At 37.1% G+C, this 13171-nt stretch overlaps 1 protein-coding gene across 1 annotated transcript; it reads left to right on the top strand.

Moving 5' to 3' along the window:
* Positions 1-5610: 5610 nt before the first annotated feature.
* LOC127865183 (kelch-like protein 10) lies at positions 5611-12997 on the top strand. The gene is made up of 5 exons (XM_052405155.1): positions 5611-6777; positions 8064-8233; positions 10715-10906; positions 11626-11745; positions 12644-12997. The coding sequence occupies exons 1-5, from the start codon at positions 5639-5641 to the stop codon at positions 12928-12930; spliced, it is 1908 nt and encodes a 635-aa protein (XP_052261115.1). The 5' UTR covers positions 5611-5638; the 3' UTR covers positions 12931-12997.
* The last annotated feature ends 174 nt before the right edge of the window (positions 12998-13171 follow it).

Below are 13171 nucleotides of genomic sequence, written 5' to 3'. Positions count from 1 at the left end.
CGATTCACAATTTTATTTTATGGATTGTTAAAATTACACAAAGAATCATTCAAGAATGTTAATGTTCATCCTTTACGAAGATGAGACCATGATAATAACTGAAACTCAAATAAATGACAGATTTCGAAAAAGCAAACAATAAACAACATTCGGAAAGTATAGTTGCAATATCCGAATAACAATTAAGGATTTAAATATCCGAAAAATGTTAAAGTTCTGCCGGTACATATTTACTTATTTCGAAAGTTTTCTGCACATGAATCATTGACAATGAGTTATATAATTCAACTACCTATATTAAATTGTGAAATTACGAACGTTATTAGTCGTTTAGATCGATATTCTTGCACTTTTATTGAAAATGCTGACAAGTATTGAAAAGATACTGTGAGAAAAAATTGTTTGTAACAGTTGCGTTTTGTGGGGTGACACACTACAAATATCAGTGGCGCAAAACGTCAATCAAAACTGTAACAAAAACAAGACAAGTTGAAAAAGTTTAATAAAGCATACCACTTGTTGGTATGTTTTTGTTATCGTATGATCGCGTTTTATATAGCAAAATGACCACTATTTGTTGTAAATACCAAAAACTAGCCTCAAGCTATAGACCAGTCAGTCTTACTAGTGTAATCTGCAAATTTATGGAAAAATTAATTCGTCAACGGATAGTTGACCATATGAACTCTAATGATTTACTCACTGATAGGCAGTTTGGATTTATTGGTGCCCGATCAACCAACCTACAGTTACTCAGAGTTATGGACCACTGGACTAGCATACTAGATGAAGGCGGCGAAATTGACACAATATACACATATTTCATGGAGGCGTTCGAAAAGGTCCCACACAAAAGATTAATATATAAATTGGAAAAATATGGCATCATGCAGTAAACAAACATGTAAATGGGTACATAATTTTTCAACCAACCGTAAACAAAGGGTACAAGTCTATGGGAGCTATTCACAATGGCACGATGTCACCAGCGGCATTCCTCAGGGTTCCGTTCTAGGACCTATCCTATTTGTGGTGATCATAAATGACTTACCAAAATGTGTTAAAATGTAGTAGTAGTAGTAGTAGTAGTAGTAGTAGTAGTAGTAGTAGTAGTAGTAGTAGTAGTAGTAGTAGTAGTAGTAGTAGTAGTAGTAGTAACAGCAGCAACAACAACAACAACAGTAGTAGTAGTAGTAATAGTAGTACTAATAGTAGTATGTTATGTTAAATGAACTTATATAAGGTTCTTGCCTGCTTTGACCAGCTATATATATATGCGTACAGAATATTTACACATGTTACGCAAAATTTGATTGGCTGACTAACTCGGGATCTCGAGATGACGAAAATGCTCTCCTCTTTTATTTAATGCACTCTGCCTTTATTTACTGCACCGCTCTTTTTTTAATTGCACTTCGCTTTTATTTAGTTTTGCTTTCCTCTTTTTTCTATCTCGTGGCCACGAGTTAGCTATGTCGTGGCCACGAGATAGAAAAAAGTGGAGAGCAATTTAAAAAAAGAGAAGTGAATGTCATCTCTATGCCACCGTAGATATGTCATACGAGGAAAGACTTAAATCTATTAAACTACCCACTTTGAAATTTCGCAGACTACGGGGAGATATGATTTAAACATACAAGATCTTGAATAATATATATGACAAAAGAACAACAGCTGGACTTTTTACTTTGGACACAAACATAAATAGAGGTAATCCCTTGACACTTTTAAAACACAGATATGCACGTGACATTCGCAAAAACTTTTTCTCTAGCCGTATTGTAAACACATGGAATAATCACCAAGTGCTGTCGTCGCAGCCAAGAACACGAATACATTAAAAAGACGCCTGGATAAACATTGGATCAACCACCCGATGATGTACGACTATTAATGTGACTATAATATAATAATAACCGGAAGCAAAACACTGAGACTACTAAATAGTTAGGACGAAGAAGAGGCCACTACAGAGGTTCCAAAGACCTGCGGTGGTAAACCACCTAAGGTAACCTAAGGTATAATTATAATTTATGTTGTGTATTGTTATTGTCTAAAGATTTTGTTGAAGAAATTCAAGGCCAATATTACTGAAATTATAGAGATTTACCGGTAGTTCAATAATGTATGGAAACATGTATATAATTGAATATGTGCATGTGGGTAGACCGCATCATTTATCACACTTATGAAAATAGTGAAGCTGTGCCGAAAGCGGTATACAGTGTACTACTTATTGGAATCCTGTATTTGTCGAGTTCCATAATTATTTTCTTAATACTGTTAGTAGACAGTGTTCATATCAATTGAAAATAAATCAACATAAAGATATGATATCCCTTATCTTGTCATGTTAACAATGTACATAACTGTTATCATGTCAGACATCTTTTAATATTAAATGACATAATTTAAAAATCAATGTTATGAACTCTTAAATATTTTAATAAAGCGTATTAATTTCTCTATATATTCAATAATTTTTAGAAAATATTTGAAACAAAGATTTGATTTGATTAACAAAAGAGTTTCGCTACGTGGCAAAAGTCTATGATTTGAGGTAAAGTTTAACATTATTGACTTTGATTTGTACAAAACATGTTTACATTTTGAAGTTATACGTTTAAATCTTGTATGTCTATTACTTTAAAAGACAAATTCTTGAAGTGTTTGTTAAGTATTGAACTTTTTGTATAAACCATGCAAACATGAATGAACTAAAACATTGTACTAAATAAAATTGTTTATTACAGTGTCAAACATAGTTCGTTCTATTCCGCGTTAAACAGTTTGGCCTCCTAATGTGGTAGTAGCAGGTTCGAACACTGACTGAACCTAATTAAGTTAGCTTTAATATCTCTTTTTATGTTGACATATTAATAAAATGTACACTCTCCTATTGTCCTGCAATGTCATGCCAAGAGCAGTGGTTGGCGGCAGAATCTTCGATTCATCACATTTGTGGTGGCAGCGTATTGGCAAACAGCCCCTTAATTGCGACTTCATGCGGTTTACTTATATCGGACCGTTTAGATTTTCGTTGCCGCTCTCCGCGCTTCGATGTTGAATCAAATGCATGATTTTTGTAAACAAAGAAATATACACCCAAACAAATTACATTAATGCAGCCATCTCATAAGAATCAAAGTAAATTGTAAATAAATCTAGTGTTTAATTGGAATTTATATACGACAGGTGGTACTAGTGAAATGACATTTCATGGGTGCTTTAATGCCTATTGCGCAATACCTGGAAGTTAAGATCATAAGCTTTTCTTACAAGAAATAATACGCGTGACAAAAATCTGCGTTTAATGATTACGGTACGTATTTTGTCTCCCACAATGCCAAAACCTATATACGCATCTCCTAATGAATATATTTCAGTCACAAGCACATGACTGAAAATTGCAGCCATACCGGTAGTTCGAAATTCGTCACCAACTTCAAGTACATGTACTATATTAAACGTCTAACATACAAGGTGAACATGTTGTTTATAAAACATGATGAAAAGCACGTAATAATCTGTATATTTATCAAACGATTTCGTGTATTATCAAGTGTGGTGTTTCGGGAATGTATCCGGTGGCAGTATTTTGTGGTTTCCTGTGTTATCCGGTGACCGTGAAATCAATATGCGACCCTTTTAAAACGCAAATACTCATACTTTTGAAGTTGCTAGTAAGTTCATACAATTTCATTATAATTCTGAATGATTATAACAATACTGTATAGTAGTAGAATTATATGGTTTTTTTTCTCCAGTTACAAAAAGCAAGTATTTTAAACTATTTCATGACTATGAGGTAAGTATGATTCATTTTTTTCGTTCGTTTTGATAAAATGTTTTATTTTCATAACAAATTTTGAAGTGAACCATAAGCTGAAACACCATAATGTTCCGTGAGCAATAGTATTTGGCATTTTAACGCGGCTTTGTAGCCAATTTCACTTCCAATACTAGGCGCATCCTGCATTTTACCTTGTTATGCCCCGCCAGAGGCAGAGGGATATTGTTTTGGCGTTGTCCGTCCCTCCGGCACTTTTGTGTCCGGAGCCATATCTTGGAAGTGCTTTGGCGGATTTCATTAAACTTGGTATTATTATATATATGGATAAGAGGATGATGCTCGCCAAATGGTACTATACACCATCGGATAATAACGGAGTTATGGCCCTTTTGTATCTTGAAAAAATGCTTGTGTGTGTGTCCGGAGCCATATCTTGGAAGTGCTTTGACGGATTTCATTGAAAGTTGGTATTAGTATATATATGGATAAGAGGATGAGCACGTTGGCGTTGTCCATCCGTCCACAAAACTTTTGTGTCCAGAAGTATAATGGCGGGGGATATCAATTTAACGAATTTGCTTGTTTATTTTCCGATATGATCCGTTGCCGTATTGCGTATTACTAGTATCCGGAAAAGTACAAATGTTTCCAGTATTCTCCGTATTGGTTAGGCACCGTGCCGCTGTGACAAAATTGTTACGGCAGTGACAAAAAAGATACATGTACCACCGCGGTAACAATTTTGTTACCGATGATATATAGTTTTAGCTGTTGGCGTATGCGTACTTTTGACCCAAATTGAACAGCGAATGCAATCTTCAATTATTCCACGAAATGAACAGTTAACAGGGTCAATGACGATTTATGGAAGAGATCAGATAAGCAGCGGGAGCACTACATTTGTGTGCATACGTGTGTATACAAATTTTGTATACGAGTTCCACAATGGAAGTGTAGTGGGAAATAATACGTATGAGCGTTCAACGCGTTTTAAAATAATAGCTCTAGCTTCTTCTTAGAGTGTTAGAGATTTTGTATATGCAGGGAAATAGTTGAATAAAAAAATAATTATTATGGAATGTCGTTCGGGTTGACAATTGTTGAAAATCGTTTACTGATACGTAAAGAATTTGACACGGTTTCATAAACTATTGCTCGATTGGTAATTGTCGGCTCCGTTACTTATAGTACGGGTACGGTAAATATACTAAAACGTACCCGGCCGATATAATTCTGTACCCGAGTTGTATTCCCGCCCAAAATCCAATGTGGTAAAACGCGCACTGATAACCGTATTTACGAAACAAACTTATATTAAAAAATACTGCATCAACATGCTTTTTGAGTATGAGTTTCGATAATACAGAGGCTATTGAACAGAAAATAGACATGGGTATGAACATAATTAATTTAAAACAAATAGCCGACAACGACCTATTTAGCGTTAAACTTCTCGGGTACGTTTTGATATATTTACCGTATCCGGGGTACATGTAAGTATACTTAAGAGTACCCAGGGAACCTGTAAGTAGTACCCGAGCCGACAATGACCAATCGAGCTATACTATTCGTATAATAAGATAAGTAAGATAATAGCAAACTTCATACCCGTTTAAAAACACATTAGTTTTACGTTAAAGGCGAAAAAACAGCCCTGTCAGGACTCGAGGCGTAAATATTGCTTACTTTCAATACATGTCGTAACCCTTAATTTAGACGTCCGATTTCGCAGTAACTTAAAACAATAATAAACACATGTTACGCATAAAAACGGCGTCAGCCCTCCCGCCAAATTACGTCAGTAAAATCGACGTCACAGCGCCAATTAGATACCTATGGACAAACATGCCAACTATGAAAAGCATCACAACAAGCATGGACGAATCGACGCATATAAAGGAAAACATTGATTTCCGTCGCAATCTCGCATTAATGCGAAAAACTGGGATGTTCTGCGATGCCAATATTTGCATTCCCGGCGAATCGAAAACATTGCCTGTTCATCGGGCAATCATGTCAAGTTGCAGCGAATTCTTCAGATCTCTTTTCACCAACGGTCTTCAAGAAACCCTTACAAATGAAGTGACAATCCAAGGAATTTCTATGAAGATGATGGAAATGGTAATTGATTACGCTTACACGAAAGAAGTTACAATTACTACCGACATTGTTGAAGAGTTATTCGCAGCCGCCGATAGATTCAACGTTTTAGGCCTATTACAAGAATGCATAGATTTCTTTGCGTCAGAAATAGCTCCGGAAAATTGTATCGGGTTTCTACGATTTGCCAGATACTACAACAACAAAGAACTTGGCGATTTATGCTGGGTCTTTGTCACGTCACATTTCAAAGAAATTACAGAGCGTAGTGATGAATTCTCGCAATTAGAACCAGAAGAGCTGTATGAGATTATATCTGACGATAAGCTTAACGCTCATTTGGAAGACGACGTATATGAAGCAGTTATGAAGTGGACAGACTTTGCTCCAAGGGAACGTAAAGAGCATGTCACAATTCTTCTCGAGGCGGTCAGATTTCCGTTTATAACAGAAGAATGCTTCAAAGACAAGATTTTACATCGCAGGGACCTCAAACGAGGCCCATGTATGGACAGGATATTAGAGTCATATGATATGGTGAAGAAATACCGATCAACAAGAGATCCATCGGTAAAATCAAAAACCTTCATGTTGACCCAAACGACGATGCCCCGGATTCCAAATCAGGTTATAATCGTTCTCGGTGGATGGGCAAAAGAAGGAGTAACGGATTCAGTTGAGACATACGACAAGGTCGCTGACCAGTGGTTCGAAATAAGGGAATGCGAGTTGCCCCGGCCCCGGGCCTATCACGGCACTGTAACCATTCGAGATAAGATTTACGTCGCAGGTGGGTTCGACGGGTCGAATTACTTGAACGGAATGGTCATGTTTGACGTCTCGAAGAAGAAGTGGGAAGAAAAGGCGTCCATGTACATGTCCAGGTAATAGAGTGAAGGTAGCCAAATAGTTAACGTCACGTCGCATGTTCATTATAATACATACTAATAAGTGAATGTAATAATTATTAATTAGAAAATGGTACATATTAATATTATAACAGTACAGCAAAACGACGTTATGAAACATACGCAATTAAACGATCACACATAAACAACTATATTTGTTTGCGCTTATTACATCAAGGGACGTAAAAATTACAAAGCCAGTCAACGTGGTTCAACGCATTGTCCTAAATACTCCAATAACATTGTTATTATTTTTAACCGGATTGAAACGTTAAATTGGCTGTCAACCACGACGACGAAGAAAAGAAAAGCTGTGAAATACCGTTGTTTTTTACAACTTTTAGTTTATATTGACTAAAATATCACGACTGGTATATTACATTACTTGAAAAAAGTTGTTAAGTTTTCATATTTTCAGTATATTTGGTAATACATTTTACTGGGTATGTCTACCAGGTAACTACCAGTTAACTATAAATAACGCCAGTAGATAGATCATCATCGACATGTGGTAAACCCAGAAATGCAAATAGTGCATGCGTAGTGAATTGTATATATTTTATATATAAAATGATCAATCTACTTGCGTTATTTATAGTGTGTAAATCGTTGTCACCTATTTTCGCGATGTACTTTCGATTTCACATTGCGAAATTTTATTACCGAATATACTGAAAATATTAACTTTTTTCAAGTAATGTAACATACCAGATTATATTTTAATCAATATAAACTAACAATTGTAAAAAAACACACTGTATTTTAGAACTTTTATTTTTTCGTCATTCGTGGTTGACAGTCCCTTTAATGCTCGATCAATGGATTTTGACATATAGCAAACAAACAATTAGTCGTTTTAATTTAAATTTTACTTATGTAAAGAACAACAACGAAGAATGTTAACCGGTACGCTTATTTATTATTGCGTTTTTTTCGGATGATTTCGAAAATTGGTCGTGCATGTATATTTGGCACTCAATAATTTAAAGGCTTCATGTTTACAAAAACAGAGCAAGTGTCGTTTCAAATAGTTAAAACGCATCACTCGAATTTTCTGTAAAATAAAACCATATACAAAAGTAATACATTTAAATTTATTAAGTTTTGCACGATTTATTTCCGAAGTCTGTATCTGTATGTTTCGAAAATGTCACAAACAGAAAAATATGTTATATATCATGCAAACAACTATGATCAGTACACACAAAAAAAAATCCTGTGCATTTTACACCCCCATTATTAAATTGTTTGTCTGGGGTCAGATGTTACGTCAGCGTCGTTGAGATCGACGGCGTTATATATGCCTGCGGCGGATACGACGGACGTCAGCGTCATAACTCCATGGAGCGCTACGACCGGACGCGGAACCAGTGGACGCTCGTCACGCCCATGTTTAACCGCCGTAGCGACGCTGGGGCGACCACTCTAAGAGGTGAAAATCGATTTATGGTACTAGTCATAAAATGTCACGGCGCTCATAATAAGATACATGAATTATTTGTTACTATTTTGGTGGGTTAGATGTTCATTAGAAACATTTTCTGTTAAATTTAAATGTTAAAAGGAATTGGGGAGTGGGGCTTATAAACAAGAGGACTATGCGGACCCAAAGCGCTTACCTGATTAATGGCACAGACAGAAAATCATACCACTGTGAAAGGTTTGATTGTTGGGGTACCTGAAGCATACATCTGTTAAAGGGGTCAGAGAGCATTCAAATCTTTGAAGACTTATAAAATTATGATTCCTCATATCTAACAAGAGGCCCATGAGGGTCTGAATTGCTCTACTGCTATAAACACTGTGCAAGTTTAGAAAGAATAAGATGGAAACTGTGTACTTAATCGCGCAAACAATGAGAATTTTCTCAAATTCAAGGGGAGATTATTATGTACTTATTTCTCCGATGCTGCTCATATTCAATAGAGTTCAAGACCTCATTGATATAAAGATACTGTGCAAATTTGGAAATAATTAGATGAAAACTGTGGAATTAATTGCGTAAACAAGCGTGATTTCAAAATTTTCTCTTATTCAAGGGAAAGTCATTCTGGACTTATTGCTTCGATATTGCTCTTTTAAAACATGCATGCCCCCCATAAGGGCTGTCAGTTGTAGTGGAAGCCATTGTGTGAATACGTTTTTTGTCACTGTGACCTTGACCTTTGACCTAGTGACCTGAAAATCAATAGGGGTTATCTGCCAGTCATGATAAATTGATCCAATTTAGCTGGATGTAAGAGTCCCCTAGGCATAAATGGGTTAAAACTTGAGGAAAGAAAAATACAATGATCTTTGACTTTGAAGGATGACATTGCCCTGACTTTTCACCACTCAAAATGTGCAGCTCAGTGTGATACACATGCATGCTAAATATGAAGTTGCTATCTTCAATATTTCAAAAGTTATCAAACTTTAACCAAGGAACTTTAACCAAGGTTAAAGTTTTTGGACACACACACATACAATGAATGAAATATGGGCTGTCAGTTGTAGTGGCAGCCATTGTGTGAATACGTTTTTTGTCACTGTGACCTTGACCTTTGACCTAGTGACCTGAAAATAAATATGGGTCATCTGCCAGTCATGATCAATTTACCTATGAAGTTTCATGATCCTAGGCCTAATTATTCTTGAGTTATCATCAGGAAACCATTTTACTGTTTCGAGTCACTGTGACCTTGACCTTTGACCTAGTGACCTGAAAATTAATTGGGGTCATCTGCCAGTCATGATCAATGTACCTATGAGCTTTCATAATCCTAGGCGTAGGCATTCTTGAGTTATCATCAGGAAACCATTTTACTGTTTCGAGTCACTGTGACCTTGACCTTTGACCTAGTGACCTGAAAATCAATAGGGGTCATCTGCCAGTCATTATCAATGTACCTATGAAGTTTCATGATCGTATGCGTAAATATTCTTGAGTTATCCTACGGAAACCATTTTACTGTTTCGAGTCACAGTGACCTTGACCTTTGACCTAGTGACCTGGAAATCAATAGGGGTCATCTGCCAGTCAGGATCAATGTACGCATCAAGTTTCATGATCCTAGGCTTAAGCATTCTTTAGTTATCATCCGGAAACCGTTTTACTGTTTCGAGTCACTGTGACATTAACCTTTGACCTAGTGACCTGAAAATCAATAGGGGTCATCTGCGAGTCAAGATCAATGTACCTATGAAGTTTCATGATCCTAGGACTAAGCGTTCTTGAGTTATCATCCGGAAACCATCTGGTGGACGGTCGGACAAACCATCTGGTGGACGGACGGACCGACATGTGCAAAACAATATCCCCCCGCTTCTTCGAAGGGGGGGGGGGGCATAAAAAGGGGTTTGAGTCGTCATTGATATAATGACACTGTGCAAGTTTGCCAAGAATTGGATGAAAATTATGGACTTTATCACATAAAAAAAACTAAATTTTCCTTTTTTTTCTCAAATTCAAGGGGAGATAATTCTGGACTTATAACTCCGGTATTGCTCATTTTCAATAGGGTTTGACTCATCATTCAGATAAAGACACTGTGCAAGTTGGAAAATAAATGGATGAAAACTGTGGACTTTATTGCGTAAACAAGCCTTATTTCACAATTTTCTCAAATACAAGGGGAGATAATTCTGGACTTTTTACTCTGATGTAACCCATTTTCAATAGGGTTCGAGTCCTCATTAATATAAAGACTCTGAACAAGTTTGAAAAGAATCGGATGAAAACTGTGGACTTAATCGCGTAAACAAGAAAAAGTCTTACGCACGCACGCACGGACGGACGACGGAAACCACGCCATGACATAAGCTCTTCAGGCCTTCGACCAGTAGAGCTAAAATTGATGGATGATCACGGGTCAACTACACATATAAAACGGGAATTATAGCTGAACCATTATTTTGTTGTTGTTCTCTAAAGGCAAACTCTACATCGCCGGCGGATTCGACGGCACGGCGTGTCTGCTAACGGCCGAAATGTACGACCCCGTTGCCGACCAGTGGACGCTCCTCACCCAGATGGCAATGCGGCGCAGCGGCGTCAGTCTTGTGGCCTGCGAGGACCACGTGTACGCCGTTGGCGGATATGACGGTCACCGCCGCCTCGAGACGGGTATTGTAAATGTTTTCTTATGATTTTAAGCGACGTGAAAGATTCAGATTCAGGCACATGTTCTCAAAAACTGTTGAGTCTGATCATACGGTTCGATTTAAATAGATTCCAATTATTAAGTGAATATAGGGATAACACACGTTGTCGAGGGCATGATCATCTTCGGGCGCTCGAAAAATCCGTGCGCACTCGGGCAGGAACGGATTTTGAGAGCGCCCGCAGATGATCATGTCCGAGAAAATTTGTATTTTCGCTATTATTGCATAAACAAATCACACATACCAAAATAATTTTAAATATCATTGAAAACAAAATGTTTTGTTCATTCGACATCGACAAAATAAATCGATTATTTCAATACAGTTCAAGGTTGTGTTTTACATGATAACAGGGCTTGAACGGCATGTGAATCGCAATGTTAATACACGATTTCTCCCGTTCAAGCCCTCCTTTTGCCAAGTTGTTGCACCCCGCCAGAGGGCATTATAGATAGAGTTTATGCAATAATGTATAAAAATGTGTGAAACTACTCAAATTGCCTACACTCATAAATTTACTTGCCTACACTCATAAATTTACAAGTGCAAAAAGCTATGACAACATATTGACATCGCACATTATTTACCATCCGCTGTCTTGTACTTTTGAACAAATGAATGCACGAATAATTAGTAAGCCTTAATTTGCGATTGTTTTTGCCTTTATCGACCGTTTTCCAGTGGAGTACTTTGACCACATCCGGGGCCTATGGCATTCTGCCACCAGCATGCTTCTCGGGCGGAGTAATTTCTCGTGCGTTGTCATGGACGGAAATATTTATGCTATGGGAGGCTACGACGGTAAGCGTGCACATGATGGTATCAAAAATAAGTAGAAGACAATAACAATTTGATTCGTCGAGCAAAGATACGTTACTGGAATATGAATATATCGAGGGGGTAATCACGTGATAGTCAAAATGGCGACGTCCATACCGAGACGGTTATTTTTCGCCGCTTTATACCCTTTATTACTTCTTTTTATTTTTTAAATGACGCTTACTTTCCAGCCATATCTATAAAAAGGTGATTAGCGTTTATTTTGTATTTAAATTCGCTTTATATCTCGACTTTACTCCCCGCAAATTTTCTTAGTGGAGCACTAATTAGGTCATCCCGCTAATTAATTTCGCACCGAGTAAAGTCGAGATATAGAGCGAATATTACTATGAAATAAAGCCAGTAGCTTTCTTCCTGATATGGCTGGAAAGTGAGCAGAATAAAAAATAATAATACAAGTAATACAGGGTATAAAACGACGAAAAATACCTGCCTCGGCATGAACGTCGCCATCTTGGTTGTCACGTGATTATCCCCTCTGTAAAATGTTAAATACATATTTTGAGAGGGGCCAATTAAACCAGAACTATAATATAATTAAGTACGTGCTTTTAATTATATAGAAGTCACTAAATTGGTGTAATACTTGCACTTCATTTGATAAAATGTATGTAATGCTCTAATAATAATTCAGTTTCGCATATTGGGATATTCATTCGTGTACTATGTGTGCATACACATAAACTTCTTGACAAGGCTTCGTAGCAAATTCGGTACCCAAGGCATGCAAAAACATGACAACATTGACTAAGATTTTAAAAAATGTATCAGTTGACAGATACAAAGCATGTTGTTCTTGAATTGGAAGATACGCTATGACGCAAAAAAGAGGGACAAAACAAACATGTCATATTTTCAGGTGAGAAAACGTCACCGGAAATGGAGTGCTACCGATCGGACAAGAAAACCTGGTACGCCATGAACGACATGAAGATCGGAAGAAGTGCAGTTAGCGCATGCGCCGTTCGCGACATTTACAACACACGCGACTTCTCGTTTCACGGCAATGGTGCCAGAGCCACAGACATTGATGAGATCTTCGGGGAAACGGAAACAGCCACGGCGACCAAAAACACGGAGTTCGCACGCAGACTGAACAAATGGAGAACGTCTCCAAATGCACGAGGAAATGTAACGGAGATCTGAAGCGCAATATACTGTGTTAGAGTGAATGACACATTTTTTGAAGAATATATATGTGTGCAAACTCAAAGATTAAGGTTGTCACATTCAAGTACTTCAAACGTCACAAAAGAAATTCATATGATGCAGCCATTTCAACGCAGTCCCTCTAATTGTATTCGACAATACTTTCCGATGAGATATTTACTTAAACCTTTACAATTTTTCTGAAATTTTTGGTAGTGGTTTATTTTCGTGTATAATT

Source organism: Dreissena polymorpha, chromosome 1 (genome assembly GCF_020536995.1).
Source record: "Dreissena polymorpha isolate Duluth1 chromosome 1, UMN_Dpol_1.0, whole genome shotgun sequence".
In the NCBI taxonomy this organism is placed as follows: domain Eukaryota; kingdom Metazoa; phylum Mollusca; class Bivalvia; order Myida; family Dreissenidae; genus Dreissena; species Dreissena polymorpha.
Note: the sequence above shows the minus strand (reverse complement) of the source record. Positions and strands in the feature narration are given on the sequence as shown.